The sequence below is a fragment of the Cotesia glomerata genome, linkage group LG6 (genome assembly GCF_020080835.1).
Source record: "Cotesia glomerata isolate CgM1 linkage group LG6, MPM_Cglom_v2.3, whole genome shotgun sequence".
Classification (NCBI taxonomy): Eukaryota; Metazoa; Arthropoda; class Insecta; order Hymenoptera; family Braconidae; genus Cotesia; species Cotesia glomerata.
The window spans coordinates 2,106,621-2,129,329 of NC_058163.1; the positions used below are offsets into that span (position 1 = coordinate 2,106,621).

The 22,709-nt window shown below is 28.9% G+C and overlaps 2 protein-coding genes and 1 long non-coding RNA gene across 9 annotated transcripts; 2 read left to right on the forward strand and 1 right to left on the reverse strand.

Moving 5' to 3' along the window:
* The first annotated feature begins 621 nt into the window (after nucleotides 1-621).
* On the forward strand, nucleotides 622-1,731 carry LOC123267514. The gene is made up of 3 exons (XR_006510060.1): nucleotides 622-948; nucleotides 1,076-1,272; nucleotides 1,569-1,731. It is a non-coding gene; the product is annotated as an uncharacterized LOC123267514 (long non-coding RNA).
* Nucleotides 1,732-3,357: 1,626 nt separating this feature from the next.
* On the reverse strand, nucleotides 3,358-10,764 carry LOC123267481 (protein charlatan). Of its 4 annotated transcripts, XM_044732133.1 has the most exons (11): nucleotides 10,392-10,764; nucleotides 9,746-9,804; nucleotides 8,097-8,218; nucleotides 7,791-7,970; nucleotides 7,430-7,728; nucleotides 6,769-7,328; nucleotides 6,344-6,697; nucleotides 6,192-6,278; nucleotides 3,986-5,281; nucleotides 3,696-3,904; nucleotides 3,358-3,484 (listed from the first exon to the last, which is right to left on the reverse strand). In XM_044732133.1, the coding sequence occupies exons 3-9, from the start codon at nucleotides 8,194-8,196 to the stop codon at nucleotides 4,903-4,905; spliced, it is 1,959 nt and encodes a 652-aa protein (XP_044588068.1). In that variant the 5' UTR covers nucleotides 8,197-8,218; nucleotides 9,746-9,804; nucleotides 10,392-10,764; the 3' UTR covers nucleotides 3,358-3,484; nucleotides 3,696-3,904; nucleotides 3,986-4,902. The 4 variants fall into 4 exon arrangements, with proteins under 4 accessions (XP_044588068.1, XP_044588069.1, XP_044588067.1 ...); XM_044732134.1 differs by lacking the exon at nucleotides 10,392-10,764 and having other exon boundaries at nucleotides 7,430-7,725; nucleotides 9,746-9,983; XM_044732132.1 differs by lacking the exon at nucleotides 10,392-10,764 and having other exon boundaries at nucleotides 3,982-5,281; nucleotides 9,746-9,982.
* On the forward strand, nucleotides 10,122-16,623 carry LOC123267496 (regulator of G-protein signaling 19). 4 transcript variants are annotated; one of them, XM_044732156.1, is made up of 6 exons: nucleotides 10,122-10,145; nucleotides 11,916-13,183; nucleotides 13,342-13,646; nucleotides 15,452-15,460; nucleotides 15,551-15,956; nucleotides 16,252-16,621. In XM_044732156.1, exons 2-6 carry the CDS (start codon nucleotides 13,175-13,177, stop codon nucleotides 16,519-16,521), a joined length of 999 nt encoding a protein of 332 aa, XP_044588091.1. In that variant the 5' UTR covers nucleotides 10,122-10,145; nucleotides 11,916-13,174; the 3' UTR covers nucleotides 16,522-16,621. The 4 variants fall into 4 exon arrangements, with proteins under 4 accessions (XP_044588091.1, XP_044588093.1, XP_044588092.1 ...); XM_044732157.1 differs by lacking the exon at nucleotides 10,122-10,145 and having other exon boundaries at nucleotides 11,704-13,183; nucleotides 13,342-13,643; nucleotides 16,252-16,617; XM_044732159.1 differs by lacking the exon at nucleotides 10,122-10,145 and having other exon boundaries at nucleotides 13,112-13,183; nucleotides 16,252-16,623.
* The last annotated feature ends 6,086 nt before the right edge of the window (nucleotides 16,624-22,709 follow it).

Here is a 22,709-nt window from a genome sequence, read left to right on the forward strand (position 1 = left end):
ACGTCTATGTTTTTTCAAGTGTATTATAAGACATTTTACTGAAATAAAAATAATGTTTATAGATTTTATTGAAGGAAATTTTTAATTATAAACTTTATGTAGTCTCTGCATATATTTTAAAGATTATTTTTTTTTATTAAAAATTAGTTTTAAACTATTGAAGCTGAATAAGAATAATAAAACTTTTTTATACTCGGAGCTCGAAAATCTACTACGAGTTATGGTCTAAAATGAATAACACCTTTTTGTAGATTTAAAAATTAGTTAATTAGGCTTTTCAGACAAATAAGAGACCAAATAAATTAAGCGATAGTATTTCTTTTGAAAATTAAGATGAAAATAATTTCTATTTAATTTTTACGTCTTATTTTTTTTTTAACAATAAATAATATTGAAATATAGTTAATAAATGATGATTATATCAATGGACTTGAATTTTCTGTATAGTTGTCATAAAATTTTAAATAAGGAGCCAAGACAGTAGTTACAAGTATTGAGATTTAAAAATTAAATATAAATGTTATTTCTCTTAGTTTTTGGATTTTTAATGAAAAATAGTAAAAAAAAATACAGTGTCGCGGCGTTTCATCTATAAAAATGTAAAAATTACCTTCTGATGACTAAAAATAATAACAACGTTGCGAAATAATTTAATAATTAATCACTAATCACATGGAAATTTTTATCCTGTTATGATTAATGCAAATCTGAGTGCCTAAAAAATACATTAAATGGATATTTTGTTGTAATTGTGATAACATATATACGTTTGTAGTTATGTCTTTGAAACAATAACACAGGTGAAATTTAAAAACGGACTTTTAAATTGCTCACCTGTTTATACTGCTCACTTAACAAAACAACCGCGAGTATAAAAAGCTGGACGTTGCTGTCCAAAAATTACAATCCAAAAATTCACCTAAATCTCAATCAGAATTTAAATCATAGGTATTTTTTTAATTATCAAATAAAACCTCATAATCATCATAATCATCATAATCATCATAATCATCATCATGATCCTGATTGTGAAAGAAGAAAAATCAAACTTTTTAAAACAATTTTTTTGTTACAGAACATCAAGATGCGTTTCGTATTTGCCATTATGCTGCTCGTCATCATGATTGTCTACGTGCAAAGCAGTTGTGACAATGTTATTAATGATGGCAATCAAGCGGTAGGGGGCTTAGCTGCTGTGAATGTTGAAGCCTTGTCCCAGCATTCTAATAATATCAACAGCAAATAATTAGAATTATTAGTCTTAGTAGCAAGGTTATTATAATTTCCTATAAATTTTGTTAATATATATTCTAATCTAAAGTCACTTATTAAAATTATAATTCACAATTATCAAATCATTGATAAAAATATTGATCATAATAATTATTATTGTTACGCAAATCAATCTCACGTATATTTTTTTTCTCTCGTCCGGTTATTTATTTACCGTCCGGTAATTTTAACTTATTCACAGAATCATTGTTATCATTATGATTATCGCGCATTTGTGCTATTTCGTTTAATAAAATGATAATAATTTTTTTTTTTATTTTTTATTTTTCCATCAGGTGTAAAACTTAATACTTGAGACCGCAACATTTCTTCAACAACACATCTGCAATGAGACTCTTTATATTATACTATCACTACATAACCTAATTTGGTTAGCGGGATTAAATCCCCATCTTGTAATAATCTATCTGAAAAAATAAAGTAATATTAAATTTAATAATGGTGGACTCTGGTATTATATATATATATATATATATATATATTTATATCCTGTCCTTAAAATTAAACTTAATTACCTACTGAATCAATAAAAAACACCTTGTAAAAATAATTTATAATTATATAACTAAATCGCTATAAACATAAATTATTTATTTCACTGGCAACTATTAAATTTATGCGCGCGTAGATTTATTAGTATTATTTATTTTTTTTCAGCGAGAAACTACATAATGTATATTTTAGTACAATAAGTAAATGACAGAGGCATTATCTTAAAAATCTTAATCAATACACACAAGTAAATTTAATTATTTATTTATTTCAACAATTATTAATTATTATTTATTTAAGTGCGTTTGTGTGTATTCCCTCACGGTTTTGGAAATGCGCCGTAAAGATTCGGTATTTATACGATATAAATGCTGTATTTTTACCGTAATACTAACGGAGTTATTTTAGCCAGTTTTTTTGTCGAATTATTATGAAAAAATTACGAAATAAATTCAGAATATTTATGGCAATACAATAGAAAAGTTACGGTATATTTACAGCATTTGAACCGTAAATATACCGCATATTTACTGCGTATATCTGTGGCATTATTGCAGCAAAAAACCGGAAAAGAAAATCCCTACTTTCTATTACCGGCAAAATACCAAAAATATCCTGCTTTACTACTATTATTCAATAGCTTGAAATTTTTTTTTATAATATTATAAATTATCGTGAATAATTTTTAAGAGTTTGATAAACTAATTTCTCGATTGTTATTATTATTAATAATTTTTTTTAGTCTAGACCGGGATTCGAACTCAGATAATTTAGTTACGCGCCGAAGGCTCTACCAGTTGAGCTATCAGAGACACTATCCATACTTAATTACTCAGTCACCTAATAAGACGACTCACCGAGTAATAAACACAGCCGTCCATCTTACGGTAGAAAGCATTATATCTTTAATTATATCAGTATAAACGCGGCAAAATTATAAAATTATAGTATATCTTTGGTATTTTTACCGTAGGAAAAACGATTTTATTATTTTAAAATTATAGTTATATTATAGTTAATACATAGATTTTTTACGGTAAAAGTTCTAGAGTTTTACAGTTATTTTATAGTATTATTTCTGAACTTTGCAGCAAAAGTACGCGGTAGAAATGCTGCATAACTATAGTAAAAAAACTGGCCAAAATGACCATAGAAATACCGCGTGTATTATTTCAGAATTATAACGGTAAATTAACAGTAAACGCATTAATACCGAAAATTTACGGTATTTCAAAAACCGCGAGGGTTATTTCTGAAAATGCTCAAGCAGCTCAAGTGTTATTTTGTTAAAGTTAAATTCTTTTGAATAATTTTCTAACCTTTACCTGATAATTTTTATTTTTTATTCAAAAGTATATAAACTTTTTAATTAACTCGTAATTAAACGTATAAAACTAATTATTTAATTATTTCTTAGTAAAAAAAACTTAACCTATATAACTACTGATGCAGATTATTTTTTTTGTTCTCTGACAGAATTAAAAAAAATAATTTATAATTTTCTAAATGAAGAAATCAATAAACTATTGTTTTGTTATTTCACATTAAATATTACTTTTATTTTTTATTAAGTAACAAAGTGTATATGTCATTGCGTAAGCCATTAATTATTAAAACACAGGAAAAATATCTCTTTATTATTGCAGCTGATATTTTTTAGCAGCATCTAGAGCGAACTGAGCTGTCATTTTAACATCCTCTGAAAAAATATTATTGATTAACGTAATAATAAACAAATATAAAATAATATCTTTAATTTTCCAAAGAATAAAAATTCTGATTAAATAATTAAGTAAATTTATATATAAATAATAATATATATTTAAAATATATATACATATATCGGAAAATTTCGATAAAAAAAAATAAAAAAAAAAAAAAAAAATACAAACATAACCTAAAAAACTTACTTGGAATGGCCGCAGTTATTACCACATCCTCCTGATCCACCATTGTTGTTCAAGATTCCACCTTTCAGGATGTCACCATTCAAGAGTCCATTTTTTAAAGTATCGCCCAAAAGTCCACCGCTATGACATGATCCGCTATCACAGTTACTAGCGGCTACGTAGATAGCCATGGCAACAACCAACAAGACAATTATAAAACGCATCTTGGTCTGCAAATTAATCACACTTTTATTTCTTATCAATTAACCCAATTAAAATTTTTTTGTAATTGTCAACTTTTTATTACTTACGATATTTTCAGCCTAAAATCGTTTAGGTTATGATTCCACATTGATGCAAAATCCGCGCTTATATACTTTACCGTTTATTTTGTTAAGACGTCAATAACTGCTTAATTGTTCTTCTAATGATAACATTGCTTATGTAAAAATGGATTTCATCGTTCTTATTATAACAATACTGCTTACGCAAATTTTAAAAATAATAAACATTTATGGTTATAACAGCTTATTGTTATATATATATGTTTACACGCCGCCATTTTGAGGAAAAGTTTAAAACAAAAGTTTTAAATAGATTTTTATATTAACTTTGTTCTTGTGACAAAGAGAACAGTTTTTTTTAATAGGTTAAAACTAGTTGTTAAAATACAAAAAACAAATTTTTTGTTTCAAATATAATAGTTTTGTTGTAATTATTATTATTATTATTATTATCATCATATATATTTCATGTAATAACGTAAACAATAATATTACAATATTAAAGATTGTTTTTACAAACACAAGATTTAAGTCTTAAAAATAATAATAATAATAATAATAATAATAAAAAATAAATAATTATCTCAAAAGTACTAGCCTCATATCAACGGAACAATGAATACAAAAATTTAAAACAAAAATGTATGACTCTAAAAATCTGGTAATAATTATAGACTATAGTTATGAAAAAAAAAAAAAAAAAAATAAATATATATATAAGTATTCACATTAATTGTTTAGTTTGCTTATACAAATATTTCTTCATACATTTGTTCATAACCAATAATATTCATTGCACGGTTACTTTTTTTTTTTTCTTTTTTTTTTTTATTAAAAAATGATGAGATGACTATCTTCGCAACAATACATACTGTGAAAATGACATTTATAATTGGTAAGCAATTGGTACAACAATATAAATTTATAAATGTCGATTGTTAACATCACAAGAGGTTAATCATAGCCGACTTGCATTTAAATCTATCGACAATAATTTTTTTGTTAATATTATTATTTTGCGAGTGCCACCATAGTCTATGTAACGTTAATGATGCTTTTGTATGATAGGGTTTCGTTGATAATGCTCTTGCGTGTGCATTGTTTGGACAAAGGTAACACCTAAAGCTTCTTGTGCCTAAACAGTTTGTTTTGTTCCCAGCATCTTCACTCATATCTTCTTCTTCTTCTTCTTCTTCTTCGTAATTTCCATTTTCGCTTCCTTCGTAACAGTTTTCCTGCTCGTCGTTACTTTGTTCATATTTCTCGTGTTTGATAATTTTACGCGGCGCTATTTGTTTCCTTTTGTTCCGTCCATAAGTTATCCTGATAAATAAAGTTTTTGTAAAAACAATATCGGATTGTTTGGAAGGATTAGTAGGCATAGAGGTTATGTAGAAAAATTTTTTTTTTTTTTTTGTTTCTTCTTTGGTTACTTTCTTCTACATAACCTTAGTTTGTTAATGCTAGTGATAACACACCTGATCAATTAGTTATCTTCGTGATGTAATCACGTGATCGTTGTTGTCTTAATGTTGTTTATCATTACCATCTTGTTGCCGCGACAACTGCGGCGCTGTTGTATACAATGTTTAAAGATATAGTCATAATTTTTTTTTCTTTATTTTAGTAATAATTTCATCTACTAATTTATGATGCTGTTTTATACGACTACTAAAATTTAAATTTTTTGTTGAAAACAATCCATTTGATTGAACACAATTAATTATTTATGAATTAATAAAAACTGAATAAAAAATAATTTAAAAATTTTAAATTTCGTAAGAGAAAAATTTTTAAAATTTTATAAGAAAAATTAAAAAAACTTTTTATGAAAAATATGGGACACAAAAATCTTATTCACTCAGTTAAAAAATAAATAAATTTAATTAACATAATATTTAACACAATAGTGTAATAATAAAAAATTAATTAATCTTTGAATTATGAAATTCGCAATTCTAAAAATGATCCTTAAACTATTTAAAACAAAATATTTTTGCAATGGATTGTTTCAACAAGATAAAATAACTAATACAAGCATGCTGAATAAATACAATAATAATTTACAAATAATAATAATAATAACGATAATAACTGATAAATAAAAATAATAAACAACATTATAACGCATACAAAACGAAAAAAACAATGAAAGGTGCATATTTATCACATTTGAGTAAATAAATCGATACAAAATCAACTTAATAAATAATAATATAAAATTTTAATTTACCCAAGTATTGTCGTAGGTGGTGGAACTATTGTTGTCGACTGAGTAGGAAATACCGGGGGTCCTGGAGGAGGACGACCGCCACTTAAACTAACAAAATTATTATTATTATTATTATTATTTTTATAATTATAATTAATAAATATTTTACTTACTGAATAGGATCGGTGCGACATGGCGTGGTAGGTGAAGAATTTTGGAGGTTGGCCGGCGCCGTAGAAGTCGTTACAACGCTGGTATTGTTTACCATGGCCGCGTTTACATTCCCATTGTTGATCCGATGAACATGTAACTGGTGCAACTGAAGCTGTGCCGAATCTTCCCCCAAAAATGAACACCTGGAGCACTGTCTTTTGTTGTGGACTTTTAGGACATGAGTCGCCAGTCTTTCGGCCCTCGCTGCTTTGTATTCGCACAGTGAGCATGCAAAGGGCTTAAGATGAGTGTTTAAATGTCGCTTTAAACACCAATTGTCGACGCCGCTCCAGGAACAGTAGCAACAGGTGTATCTAAAATAATTAATTTTTTTAAATTAATAATACTATTGATGATAATTAAATTTAATAACATTAAACTAAACCTTCTTTCAGCACCCTTGGAGCCAGCTTTCAAATGACTTTTACTATTACAACCCGTAGGCTGGATCCTTCTGTTGCCACAATTGTTGTCAGGAATATTATTAACCGCAGGAGGCATCGAAGTCTGATAAATATTACCCACCGGATTATTGTTCGTTTGACTAGTCTGACTAGTCGGTAACTGGTAATTCTTATTATTATTGTAATTAGTATAGCTATTCTGATTGTTTCCATTAATATTATTGTTGGTGTTATTGTTGGCAGCGCTGTTGTCCTGCATCAAAGGCGGTTTTGGATCCGAGGACCCCGGATTACGACGTATCCTTGACAATTCATAGGTATGCTCACGATGCATCCTCAAAAAGTGTTTCTTTACGTGGTCAGCGCGATTAAACGGTTTGTAGCAAACGTAGCAATGGAAAGGCTTTTCTTCCCGGTGGATGTTTTCATGTCGAGTGTACAGGTCACGACGATCTGTTCCGTAAGGGCAGTACGGGCAAGTGTAACGTTTGCTGCTCGTCAGTGTTGTTGCCACTGACGAATTAGTCATCATCGTTGGACTCTGGTAATAAATAATAATAATTATTAATTTTTTTTTTTTTTTTTTTTACATCCAATTGATAAATCTAATATATTTATTTTTTTTTTAATTTTTATATTTACCGAATGTAGGTGTTGCGGAGGTGTTGAAGGTAACTCTTGAAGCAGAAAATTAGAAGTAACAGGTAACAAAGCAGCAGGAATTGTCTGAGTTTCTTGAGTGCGTCTTGAAGGCGGTGATATTCTTTCAGCCTTATCACGCACTTTTTCCAGGTAACTGAGTATATCTTCAAGCTTGGGATCACTGTGGAGGTAATCTTTCCTAGTGCCGTCTCGGTGATGCCTATTATCCAGCAATCGGGATGAGTGCAGCTCCATAAAATGTTCAGCGATGTCACGTGGACTTCCAGATAAGCAATCTCCTTAAAAGTTAATTATTTAATATTGTTTTTATTAATTTAATTTTATTATTATAAATAATTACCACATTCATCACAACGCCACGTTGCTTTTCCAGGATTGTAAGCAGCTATTCGACTTCCGTCTGTTCCTTTCAGCGGTTCATCCTCGCATGTCCAATTACCGTCGTCAGAATCATTAGCTCCGTTGTCATCTTCTGTTTTATATGACACTGAAGCTTCAAATTCATTTTGGACACTGGAAGCTGTTGATAATTCATTAGTATCATTCTATTTTATTATTTTTATTACTTTTTAATATCATATTCAAAAATTTTTGACATTTTATCATTAATTTATTGAATATTATAATTATGGAGATAAATAATTACTTCTGTGGTCAGGATCATCCCCGTATAATTTACGGGTTATTTCTTTAAACATATCTTCATAGCAGTCAAGTCGACCAATTCCAATTGCACCGCTCTCCATTTTTTATTATTGCATGTAATATCTATATAAAAAAAAAAAAAAAAACATTCATTAGTAACTTGTGTTTTAGAATCGTTTAATAGTTTGTCAAGTGATTTTTTTTTTTATAAATTTAATCAAAGCAGATTAATTTTTAGAAAATTAAATTTTCAATAAATTTCATTATTTTAAATATTTTTCGGCTTTCCGTAAATAAAAATTTTCTCTAAATTTATTAATTTTTATTAAAAAATTACTGTTGAAAATTATTATAATTTTCAAGTTTAAGATTTTAATGAAAAATTTTTGTTTACTTTAAATTTAAAAAAAATAATTCTTAATATTATTTTTCTGAATTAAATTAATGGACCGAAAAAATTAAATAATAAAACAGCAATACCGCCTGCGGACAAAACAAAAAATACTGAAAAACGCATCAAACAACAAAACAAACAGAATCCGCAATATTGATTTCCTAACAACTCGTACAATCATCAATAAATCAACATATCTATACTTGATTTCTTTGTTTTGTCTACGCACGCGTGTTACAAGGCCTTTATAGCATCGTAAACTCATGCCTGCTCATGCCTCATGCTTCATGCACTAAAGCATCTGTTTCATCCATACATACATACATAAATTCATGTACAAAATATCCAACAAGTACAATAATAGTTCTTGAAAATAGCATACTCTAAAACTATGCCATCAAAGTAAAGTGATACTACGACTTGTCTTTTTAAACATCACACTCTGACGCCTAGTGTAATGTAAAACACAGACGCTCTCATGTGTGAGCGGTTATGTCATGCAGAAAGACAAAGACCGATCAAACTGGAGGGGAAAATCAATAGATCCCAAAAAACTATTCATTCTCAATATCATATTCACCAGATAATCCAAAAAAAAAAAAACTGAAAAAATCATCAACATTTCAGTCATCAGTTTGATTAAATATCAAAAAAATAAACATATATTATAATCACCACAAATTATCACAGGGGAAAAAAAAAAAAGAAAAAAAGAAAAAAAAAAACCCGATACGGCGCATGCGCAGAATCATTTCCGTAAAAAGAATTGTTAATCGACGGAGATGGTAATACAGCGTGCAAAATATTTTAAATATCCGCAAAATTATTTTATTCTCATAATTTTCTGTATTTTGTCAACCGGAATCAAAAATTTTAACGTCTTGATGAAAAACAGCTATTATAAAATGGCGTCAGTAACCTCAAACGTAAGCGCCGAATCAGCCTAGCTGGGTCATTGAAAGAAAATAATATATATAATGTAAATATAACCTAAAATAACGACCGAATTATCAAGTTATATTATTATTTAAAAGTGCAGGTATCAAATATTAATTAGTATGGCTATTATTAATATTTAAATTATTATGCATGCGTGTTAAAAAAAAAAAAAAAAAATAAAGAAAAAAGATAAAAAAAAAAAATGTAAAACGGCAATAGTGGTGTGGAGGGGGTCGTGGGTGGTTAGGCGCAGTGTGCTGGATGCTAACAAATATAATATAGTGTGACGAATAAGAGTGGAATGAAGATAAACTTACCCTGTTTATTTTTCAGGAACAACTTCAGTCAGTTTCGACGAGGTGATTGCTTCTGATCACTGTAATCCAAAATAAAAGGAATGTCCTGTTGACAAGGTTGATGATGTTGATAATGATGATTAAACAAAACAGGGTTGAATATTATTAATATTAATAAATATACGATTTGTAAAGTTATAAAAATTAGAGAAAGCCGGTTAGGAGTTGCAGGTTGTTTCCTCGACGGCAGTCGGGTGGCAAGTGGGTGGGCCGGGTGGTTTTGTGGGTGGCTGGAGGGGGTGAGACCCGAGGGACGAGAAGGGTAGATAGACCAGGGGACGACTTTCCCCTTACATTAGGAGTGAGGTTTCGACTGGGGTAGGGAGCCACCAAAATGGTTGAGCGGATGAGGGGGGCTGAGGTGAGGTAACTTCTTTCTGTGTTGGTATTTATATATAAATTTGTCTATATAATTGTGTGTAGATGTAGTTGTATATGTAGTTGCAGTTGAAAATGTCCCAACGAACCTTCACCACCTACCCTCTTCAGGAGTCATTCAGCAATGTAAGATATGTAGGATATGTAGGACTTGGATTTAATTCTACTACTTGGATAAAAGCAAGATTAGTAGATGAGCATCAGCATGCTCAACACACAAAATACTCACTGAGAGTGTTTAGTGTTGGTGATGTGCGCACGCATACCTATACCTACACAACGTGAAACGTTCTTCGATCCCTACCCCCTACCCCTTACCCTCCCAAGGCCTAGGTCTGCTGTCCCTTGCTCGATTTCTTGGATCCTCACTTGGACTTGTACTTGGAAATTTTAGTCTTTAGTGTGAGTCTCTGTCTGTCCTGTGTGTATGTGTCTTATGAGAAGTACAAGTTGGATCCTTTGAGAAAAAGAAGGCGAAAGGTAGAGGGACTAGACCCTAATCCTCACTCCCACTACCCACTACCCACTACCTACTACCTACTACTACCCACTATGGACACTCTTCAATCGTATGTCTGGTTCTGACGTCGACTACGCCAACGCATACTCTTCACATTCAATGACTATATTATTATTATTATTATTATTATTATTATTATTATTATTATTATTATTATTATTATTATTATTATTATTATTATTATTATTATTATTATATTTTCTGTATATGTAGAGATGGGAACAGAATTTTTTTTTTTGTTTTGGGATTATCGAAAACACGTGCTTTGTTAAATGAGGTACTAAATGGGATGATAATTCTTGGAAGGGTTTGCTTTTACTTTTGTTGGAAAATCCTGGGTTTCACTAATTCTCTTAAATTTTTCAGGGATTTTCGTTGAGATTATTGAAAATTTCTTTTTGGAAACTTTGTTTAAAATTTTTCATAGAGTTTTGTCTCTTGAAAATCAAATTTGTAAGTTTTTACGAAAACTTTATTTAAGTTTTAAATGAAAAAATTCTTTGCTTATTAGAAAAAAATTTCAAGTTTAATATTTTAATAAAATAGTTAATGATTTCAAAAGAATAAAATTTTAGTTATTATTAACAGTAAAATATGATAATTTTAAAAATAAATGTTTATTATTCGATTTTTTTTTTTTTTTTTTTGTTTAAAAATAAAAAAACTAGTAACTAAACTTGAATTTGTTATGTAACCAATCAAATGATAAAAACATTTTTAAATCCAAATCTAGCTATAAATTTGTGATTGGAAAAAATAATTCTAAACGATTGAAAATGTCAATTATCATTAAAAGAAAAAATTAAAAATATTTAAAAGTATTTAATCAATCTAAGATTTCGTTACTTTCGATATATTTTTAATTATAAATTAGAAAAGTAATTACTTAATTCAATTGATAAATATCTAAATAAATAAAAATAAAAGTAATTGAGAAAAATTATCTATAGAGAGCGTTAGCACCTAGACCAGGTTAATAAAATGAAAAGTAACCTTACCGACAGCCAAAAAAATGACTTGCTTTGAAACATATTATCATATCGTAACACACGAGTCGAGCTATTCGAATCTGATCAATCTTACCGCTAGCTTTTTCGAAATCATCCCCCCCGACACTCTGACACAAAAGCTTTGGCTGCGCCGGCGCTCCAACAGGAAAGGGACAGCTTTAGAAGAACACATTGCTACAATAGTAATAATAATGATAATGATAATGATAATAATAATAAATAGAGCGCCATATTGACTAGAACGACGACGTCGACGTCTACGTCGGCGAGCGACAACAGTCAGCAACATCACGAGGATTTCCGAGCGCTTACGACTGGGGGAGCTTAAGCGCAAGACGGATTGTCTATTTGTCTGACGAAAGTACGAAGGGCTCAGCCGTCGAGCCGTCAACATAAACGTTTCCGGAGTGCTTTAAAAATTAAAAGGCAACGTTGATATTTTAAGTTTACCTGGTGGATTTTTAATGATACAAAAAAAGACAAGTTTGTTTTTCAATAAAAATTATTTTAACAAGCTCTTCTAATTCCCTAATATGTTTTAGTGCTGGAATAAGGGCTCATTTTGGCCAGTACAGTGTTCGCGACAATCATAGAATGTGATCCACCAGCCAGCAAAATTAATCCTCAAGGAGGAATACCACCTTGAATCAGAAACTCAATCAGTTGACAAGATTTTATTAAGATTATTTTTGTTGATTTGAGAGAGGAGCCCGTGCTTCAGAAAACAAAGGGAAGAAAAAAAAAAAACAGTGCGCTGAGGTCGTACGACGCTCCTCGTGAGGTCGTCCGCCCGCCAATCAATACGCCAGTGTGTCGACTCGGTCGGCTTTAAAGCTAGTTCGTCATCATCACGCAAGCTCCCTAAAACATCACTCCATTTTTTGTCGATGCTGTTGGTATACAATATATAGTTCACGCATAGCAGTTGACGCCAACGCTTTAAATTCGTTATTGCTGTTGGTTCCATATATAGAGATAAAGATTTATTTTATTAGTTTTCCTGGTGGAATTTCAACATGAGATTCACCAGAAGATTTGATCGTGATCTTTTGGCTAAGATAACGTTTACGTGGCAACAGTAGTTGCTGGTGATTACGCGGGAAATGCTCGAGAGTCATGATGATTCTGTAGCAGAGGGTGTCTTGTTGAAAGCCTGGATGCTGGCTACTGAGTCTCCTTGCGGAGTAAATTAACCTCCAAGTTGTGATCGAATTTGAATAATAGGTGCAGGAAGCATGCGGGGCAAGGGCCAGATCTGGAGGTGTCCAAATGGATTAGGTTAAAAGTTTGGGACTAACAAAGTCCCACATCCCCTCCTGCGCCTGCACCTAAAATTACTTAACAAAGGATCAAGAGTTGTGTGCTTCTCAATCTAAGGATCTAAAGATCTAAGGATCTAAGGATCTAAGGATCTAAGGATCTAAGGATCTAAGGAATACATTAAGTGGTGGTGGCAAGCGCTGCTTGCTTCCTGGATGGGCAATGTTAGAGGTATATACTTTTGTTTTAGTAATCATAATTATGGGAAATCCCAGTTACTACTATTGGTGGATCTTTAAAGTATCGGATATATTAAATAGGCTGTAACTTTTAAACCATTGATTTTTTATTTTTTATTTTATTATTAATCGATTAATGAATAAATTTAGATGTCGAGCGGACTTGGTACAGCAACAATGAGTATCGGCGTGAGCCACAGTAATCCAACAAGTGACAACATCACCAGCGGATGTCGTCTCCGTGCCCAATCTCAAGGGCAACAACAGACACCCCAACAATCCCACCAGCAGCAGTCTCAGTCCCAACAGCAGACTTTAGCCCAGTCTGATCAGACTCTCCAGGAGTGTCAACAACCATCTTCAGGACAGAAAGATCCTCGACCAAATCCACCCCATGGACGGAGCAAGAAAGATAATTGCTGCTTGTGTTGGTGGTGTTGTTGCAGTTGTTCGTGGTATTACCGCTCCTTTATCTTTAAACTTGTTTTTTTTTTTTTTTAATTTTTATTTTCCCCTCTCAACTTATAAATTTATAGTCAACTCGAAGAATATTGATTTACCGAAATTTTTTACAAATCAATCAACCGCAACAAGTGTTAAAAGGCTGATTATAACGAATTGGGCATTTATCGTTTAAACCAATGGTCAAATAAATAAATTTTAGGAACAAAAGTTGTTGCAGATTTGGAATATGTTAAAAAAAAAAATCTTTTTCTGAGATATTTATGGTATGGTTTTTAATTTTTTAATATTAACACAACGGACCATGCGCTGATGTGCCACGAGTAGAGAAACACGTGCGTTATCCGCGTTATCCGCGTTTACAGATGTAGATGAGAAGGGGAATTCGATCGAATCCGAATATAAGCGTTTAGCGTGTAGTAATCCTAACTATAACTACAATATCTTTCTCTTTCTCTCTTGAAATATAACCATTAATAAAACTATTTGTCTCCCTCTTTTGCTCGGCAGTACCTCTGTCCTCAATTTATTTATGTATGTTATTTTTTTGCTCTTTATTCTTTTTCACTACTTGTTTTTTTTCTTTTTTTCTTTTTTTATCTCTTTTATTCATATTCATCCAGGTTTTGTTTTTACGTCAATGTGGATCACAACAGTTTGAAATGGTATGCCGTACATGTGTTATATGTTGGAATACTTATATCGTTAAAACGGTCTTTTAGTTTATTTTAGAAGAATATTTTCATTTAATAGACTTTTATTATAGTTTTATATTGATACGGTCGATTAAAATATTTTATCCCTTTTTGTTAACAATAATAATAATAATAATAATAATAAAGATAGATAGTTATTATTCTAAGCCGAATACTCCCGAATTTGGCGCGTAACCAAAAGATCCAGGTTCGAGTCCTGGTCGGGGCTGTCTGAATTATTTTTTCAGTTATTGAAAAAGTTACACTGAGTAAAAAATTACATCTTTCTCTAACAATAATTGTCGATAAATGAATTTTAATTGTGAATTTCACGTAAATTTTCTCTGATGGTATGAGACCCCATACCGTTAAAATATTATTGTGAAGAAGTAATAATCAAAAATTAGTCATTCTTCAAGAATTTGGATCGGGAGTATTCGGCTTAGAATAATAACTATCTATCTTTATCAATAAATACCGATCTTCGAGTCAAATATATATATGTACATATAGATGTATTAAATACCTTAAATAATAATAATGATATTTTATTTATTTATTGGGTAATCACAAAAGTAACTTATTTCGATGACCTATTTACAGAGCATTATTGTATTGCGCAAGCGCTGTGCAATATTTAACCGCATGCTTTTTATTCTATTTATTTCTGAAGGGTGGAGGGATTCCCACCTGTACATGCTCAATTTTTTATTGATATCAATGAAAATCAGACGGCTTATAAATTTTATTTTTAAACTTCAAACTGGGTGAAATTTTTTTATGGTAAAGTTTTTCACCTCGAGCACAAATATTATTATTAATTTGGGTTTAATAACAGAAGCAGCACCTAACCAACTATTGATCTTATGGTAATTTTAGGCTCCAAATTTTATCAATGAAAAACTTTTTTGTTTTCATAGTTTTTTCTCATCTGGCATTTGTATTGTCTAACTTTTAAAATATTAAGTTTATGGAAACTTTTTTCCAGTTATTTTTTGTTTAAAATTATTAAATTAAAAAAAAAAAAAAAAAAAAAAAAAAACCTTTATTGATTAATCAAACTATCGTAAATTTTTTATTTATGTTCCATGCATTCGATACAGGAATAAGTGGTAAGAAGCGAGCCGAGAGAAAAAAAATGTTTATTTAAAAAATTAAACAAAATCTATATAAAAAAAAATGATAATTATTTTTGTCAACAGTTTGGCAGTAGTTGGAACAGGAAATGGAACTTCGGGAACCGGAGATTCAAAAAAGAAACGCGGAAATGGCGGAACTGGGCCAGATTCTGGGTCAGGTGGTGGTCACACAGATCCTAATTCAGGAACTGGAAATGTCCTGGATAGTCTGGACGGGATAGATGGCACTGGTACGGAATGCTGTGGCCTAGATGAAGTACGATCTTGGGGATCATCATTTGATAAACTGATGCGCAGTGCTACTGGCAGAAAACTGTTCCGCGAGTTCCTCATGAGCGAGTACAGCGAAGAAAATATCGCATTTTGGTTGGCCTGTGAGCAACTCAAGCGTGAAAATAATCCAGAAAAAATAGAGGAAAAGGCGCGGTATATTTACGAGGACTACATATCGATTTTGTCGCCTAAAGAGGTAAGTCTTTTTCTTTTTTCTTTTTTTTTTTTTTTTTTTTTTTTCATAGAAAAAAACGTTGGATTTGATTTGGAAAAAAAAATAAAAATTATTGGATCATAATATGTTCTGTGTCCAATAAAATTTATTAAAAATAAAAATGAATTAATTGGTAATAATTTAACTGACCTGAATATCATGTCAACACATTTTATTTTATTTTTTTTTCCCAATTATTCGATCAATAATCCAATAATAATAAATAATTATTTATCGATTTATCCGAAATAAATAATGAAATTTTGTTACCATCTAGGTTAGTTTAGATTCACGTGTACGTGAAATTGTCAATAGAAATATGATTGAGCCGACACCCCACACATTCGATGAAGCCCAACTCCAGATCTACACTCTGATGCATCGCGACTCTTATCCAAGATTCGTAAACAGTGATATTTTTCGCAGAGCCGCTAGAATCGGTAGCGGACCGCCAAGTCCTGCGGAGGACACCACTGAGATAATAGGTGGCGCTGTTCCTCCTGGCATACCGACCAGTAAGTCTAAATCCAAGAAATCCATTTCGTAGTCTTACGTACTTGAAATTATCCACCGGCTATTATTATTATTATTTTACAAATAATTTGTGATTTTTAAATTAGAACAAAAAAAAAAAAAAAATAATAATAATAAATAAACATCAACAAAGTAACTTTAATTAATTAATTTTTACTTGGTTAATTTATTTATTTATTATTACACTGTAAAAAATCGGAAGTGATTAGAAATTTTGCTGAAACAAATTTTAAATAACCATTTATTATTTTTATTAAAAATACAGAATTTACTTGGCAAAATTTTTTTTATTAATAATATAAATTAAATTCTTTCCGGAATATTTAACAAGTAAAATATGATCAACTCCGTAAATTTTTTACAGTGTATTATTATTAATCTACACGTATTTATTAATTATTAATTATTAATTATTAATTATTAATTATGTAATGAACCAACCTCTGTACCTGTAGCGACGATTGACTATTATCGCTAAGCCGTAGCGATTTTGTCTTATACATATTGGGGCGAGATACAACCCTCTCTCCGGATATATTAATATATATTATTCTTTTCAAACGCGTTAATTATTTAAATTATTGATACATATATATAATAATAATAATAATAATAATTGAAACAAATAAATTATTATTACTAAGATTGATTATTAATATAATTGATAGTAACATTTATAATTATTAAGAGTATTTTATTGATGATGATAATAATAATAGTAATAATTAATAGAGAATATTTATTAATTATTGTTATTATCATTATTGTTATTGATGAGTGAAAAAAAGTAATTAAATGTTAATTCAGACTATGGGCCCATTGACAATCCAATTATCAGATTTTTTTTCTCAACTATCTGTGTTTTAGCGTTATTTATTGTAATTTATTAATTGTTAATTTTTTTTAATTTTATATTTTGTTATTTATTTATAAAAATTTATGTTTTTTGTTACAATTTTGTTTTTTCGGTTTTAGATATGAGTTTAGTTAATTATTTAAAATTAATAATGTACTTAGACGTAATACTAATTATGTAATATTAATAATAATAATAATAATAATGAACAAAGAGCGAATATGACCAAAAACATTTAAAATAAATAATAAAAAAAATACTTTGTCGCTCTTTGACGTAGAAAATGACCGGAAGAATATAGTAATAAAAACTAGTTAATAAATAAAATAAAAAAATGTGTGCTGCTATAATTATCGCGCCATATACACTAGGGTGTATTAAAATAATTTAAAATAATTTTTTTTCTTTTAATTATCTTGATATTTTATTGGGAAATTTGACAAAATTTAAAGATAAAAAAAAAATTGAAAAAATTTTGATTTTTTGATACACTCTAATTCACATACACATACACACATGTATATGTGAAATGCGCACAATATGTGAGCGTTGAGAGATTGTGCGATTATTGTGTTTTATCGAATTTATTATACTTATTACCAAAAAAAAAAAAAAAAAAAAAAAAAATAATGAAAAAAAAAAAAAAAAAAAAACAAACAATTAATTCATTAATAAATATTAACAAACAACAAACAAGACAAAAATTATACAATTAAGAAAAGACCAGTTATAAAAAAAAAAAATAAAATATTAATAGATTAATAATGTGCATACGTAAATCGTCTTAATATTAATAATAGTAATAATAATAAAAAAAATATTGTATTGTTTATTTATTTGGTTAAGATTATTGGTGTACTTTGTGTAAAAGGCCTAACAACAACAATAATAATAATAATAATATTAATGAAAATAATAATAATAGTAATTGTAACAATGATAATAATCGACGTATGTTTAACACATGCAAGTCATTATTACTGGCTCGTTTGGCACGTAATCGAGTCAAGTGATACACGAAAAATAATTTTTTTTCAACGTCACTCGACAAATATAATAATTATTATAATTGTAACTGCATTTATTATTATTATTATTATTATTATTATTATTATTATTATTATTATTATTATTATTATGTAAGGGTGTCAAGTTGAGATTATAATTATTATTATCATCATCATCATCATCACCAGAAAAAAGGATTATTTATGTGTGATGAATTTTTATGTTTTAATTATTGTAAGATTTATATTTTGTTCTTTTAATATTGGGGCAGTAAGTCGACTGATTTTTTTTTCTCAATTAAATTTGTTGCAAACAATTGACTTTTCAAACTGGTCGCAATAATTTATTTCTATTATTATTGCTAACACATGTTTATTGAAATTGTTGTAAAATAATTGAGTCGCTCAATTAATTGAAACAATTTATTTGAAAAATCACATCACTTTAAGACAAATATCTTTACACTCGATGATTTAAATTGTTCCAAACAAATCGCCAATTGTTTATAAAAATTTTACATAATATCTAAAATGAAAAGAAATTCGGAAAAATTAAATTTTTACTTAAATTAAAAAAAAAAAAAAAAAAAAAATTGGTCGATTTCCAAGAGCTCTAAAAATGCAGAAACCAAATCGTAATTAATTATTAAAAACGTAAATATATATATATGAACCCTGTAGATATTTATGAATAGTTAGGAACAACATTAAAAAAAAAAAAAAGAAAAAAAAAACCATCATTTAATGAAAAATTAGACTAAAATAAAAGCAATGAATGTGAGTGATAAAATGATGAAAATAAAAAAATCGATGATGATGATGATGATGACAATTGATATTATTTTCATAAAATATATTTGTTTTGACTAAAATTGAATAAACGCAGCAAGCAGCAATGTTACGCGCAATTTATTTATTATAGTTATAATTATAATATAATGTTGTTGAATGAATAATGAGCGAGTGATGTAATTAAAATTATTATATGATTCGCGTGGTGATAAAAATTGAATTAATTTTTAAGTGTATAAATAAAATATATTTAAAGACATGTAATTACTCAACCTAAATAATAACGTATCGATTATTCGGAATTAATAAAAAATAATTAATTTGTTTAATTAAGTTAATTAATATTATTTTTATTATTATTAATATTATTACTATTGATCTGCAACAGGCGTAAATAAACAAAAAGATAAAAATATTAAGCAAATATTGGATATTAAATATATTAAAATAAAAATAATAATGAGTATTAAATATAATTATTGAACGATATAAGTGAATAATAGAAAAAAAAAAGTAACTAAAGTAAGTAATAAAGTTATTATCGAGGCAAAAAGCAAGTGCGTTTTAATTTAAATAGGGTGGTCTCGATCGATTTAATGAGACACGCCTGGTCTATACTATATTTAACAAATTATAAATTAAATAAATTAATAATAAATAAAACAGTCCTACGTCTTCGTTGAATAAACGCACAATTTTTCTCAACCTTTATTGCAGTTTTTATTTAACCTTATTGTTTTTAAATTTTAATAATTTTAAAAATTATTATTATTAATGGAGCATTAGAGAAATTTATATTTATTGATATTTTCATAAATTATTAATTTTATCAAGAATTGTCAATAAAGTTTGTTCTTTTGCCAACTGAGTTTCATATCTTCTCTACCAAGAAACGGTTTCATCATATTTGGTTTTACTTACTGTAAGTAAATTGTTCCGCAATACCCATCTGTTTCTACAGAGATCGCTGCAGTCAATTTCTATAGCAGTTTTAATGAAGAAAGAAGAAATATCGATCTTTTTACTTAAAAATTATAGATCTTTAGAATAAAATTAACTTTGAAACTATTTTTTTTTTTTTTTTTAATAATTTTTAAGAAAATTTTAATAACTTTGAGTTTGTGTGACCACAAATTTGTTAAAAAGGAAGAAAAAATAAAAATCCATAGAATTGAGAGTTCCCTTACGAAACCACAAGATAAGTGTGAAATTTAATCCGAAACTTAACGCCAGCGTCTGGGAACAGCGTATACCATTAATGTCTCCTATATCGCAATTCTTCTCTAAAGATTTAACTTACACAAAAAAAAATAACAATAATAATAATAATAATAAAGAAAGAATAAAATAAAGTCTAGAATGAAAATAAAATTTAAAAGGGTTCGTATGAGAAGCTGGAGAGTCTTGTTGTCTTGTCGCAAAAGGTATCGAGACCTTATAGAAAAAGGGAGTAAACAGATACATTATAAATATATATATATATATATAGAGTGATGGGCACGCGCTTTTTGTCGCTTCCGTTCTTGTCTGGAATCGACGACCAGTCTCCGTGGAATCAATCCGTGAGTTGACTTTAAGATGAGTTCTTTCTTATATTCACATATATATATATATATATTGGTTTGTAAACTGTAAGCGCCGATTGGAAAAGTACAACGACGGTATAACCACGCATGTATGTTATATACACTGATAAAAATTTCAACTTGACTCAAGAGCAAAAATCTTTAACCAAGAACACCAATTGGAAGAAAATGAATTTCTTGAGCCAAGAGGAAAAATTCTCAAATCAAGATAGATTCTCTTGAATTAAGAAAATATATCTTGACTCAAGAAATTCATTTTCTTCCAATTGGTGTTCTTGGTTCAAGATTTTTGCTCTTGAGTCAAGTTAAAATTTTTATCAGTGTATGTGTCTTGATGTTTATACCGTTTGAAATTATAAATTATGTTTTGTTAAAATATTGGTGAATTACATATGATATATGTTAATATCAATTAAAATATATGATGCCTGGTTCTATTATAGAATAAGCAGGCACAATATCAATTGATAATAGATTTTGTTAAGGATCAATGATAACATAAAAATACATTTACCAGCATCAACAACTCACTATCATAATCAGTATAATATCTGAAAGCGAGGATAACAAAATAATGATAATGATAATAATAATAATAATAATAATAGAAATAGAATAGGATATCCCATGAGAAGATACAAGGATGGTAAAAGGTAGAAGATAGGTAGCATATCTCAACGAGTAGAGCAGCGGACTAAATAATAAAATAAATAAAAATACTTGAAATAAAATAAAAAAGAATACGCGGACGTGCCTGAAGAGATAACAGGCCTATACCAAGAGAAGAGCTAAGAAATAAAACCAAGTTGGATGAGGAGAATGAGGAGAATGAGGAGAATGAGGAGGATGAGGAGGATGCCATGCGTGCTCTCCAACTCAGAGCTCCACTCTACTCCACTCTACTCCACTCTTGGCAACTTTTAAAGACGTACAAGTAAAGAGATAATAATAACAGAATAAAAAAAGAGTGCTGTGTGCTGGAGATGAGACGAGCCAGAGACCAGAGACCAGAGAGAGCCGGCTTGAGTCTCTGACCAAGAAGACTGAAAGAGATAACACACGGCGAACAACGAATAAATGCGTCTCCCAGCCACGCCCCGTACGCTGCTCCCGAAGACGACCTTCCAACCATCAGCCTTCGATTTCTCGAGAGGGCCAAATGATAAAAGAGAAAGGAGTCACTTTTTTTTATTTTTTTTTTTTTTCAATTTTTGGCCCAACATTTAACTTACAAAGTTTTCGAAATTTTTTCAATTTCCTGTAAAAATTAAAAAATTCACCATATTTTTATTTTATTTTAGATTAAAGATTATTTTACATAAAGATGATGTGGTAAATATATAATAATAATAATAATAAATATAATGACTAAATTTATTTTATGAATTTTAGTGTGACTTATTATACATGTGTGATAAATACGCCGTCTATAAATCATCAATAAATGTTTAAATTATGCATATTATAACATCTGAGCTGAATTTCAGGTAAAATATAAGGATAAAAAATCAAAAATACCTTTTTGATTTTATTCGATTGGGTGCTGATGATTTTTATAATTATAAATAACCGTCTAAACTTAAATTATTATGATTAATTCAAAACTTCCGTCTGCTCATTAAACTTTATAAACGGTTTATGTATTCGGTATATTAAGATTTATAAATCGTTAAATAAAAATAAAAACACTATTTACAATATTACAAACTATGCACTATAAATAAAACCAATAAATCTAAATTTTATTTCTTATCAATTTCCCATCCAATTGTCAATCAATATAAATTAATATAATAATTACGATGGAATTTAACGGCACTAGAACGTCGGTTATATTTAATACAAAAATATTTCAGCAAGTTAAAACTTTAGATATATGTATATATTAATATAATAAAAATAAAAAGTGGTATCTTCCTGAAAGGACTCGTTTAGTCGTTTTGTCGCTTGTCGGTTAACC

Coding starts and splice junctions, on each gene's coding strand:
- LOC123267481 (XM_044732133.1), bottom strand. CDS start 8,196: ATGGAGAGCGGTGCAATTGGAATTGGTCGACTTGACTGCTATGAAGAT. Junction 7,971..8,096: donor GGATGATCCTGACCACAGAA/GTAATTATTTAT, acceptor AATTATCAACAG/CTTCCAGTGTCCAAAATGAA. Junction 6,279..6,343: donor TGTCGCACCGATCCTATTCA/GTAAGTAAAATA, acceptor TAATTTTGTTAG/TTTAAGTGGCGGTCGTCCTC.
- LOC123267496 (XM_044732156.1), top strand. Junction 15,957..16,251: donor CGATTTTGTCGCCTAAAGAG/GTAAGTCTTTTT, acceptor GTTACCATCTAG/GTTAGTTTAGATTCACGTGT.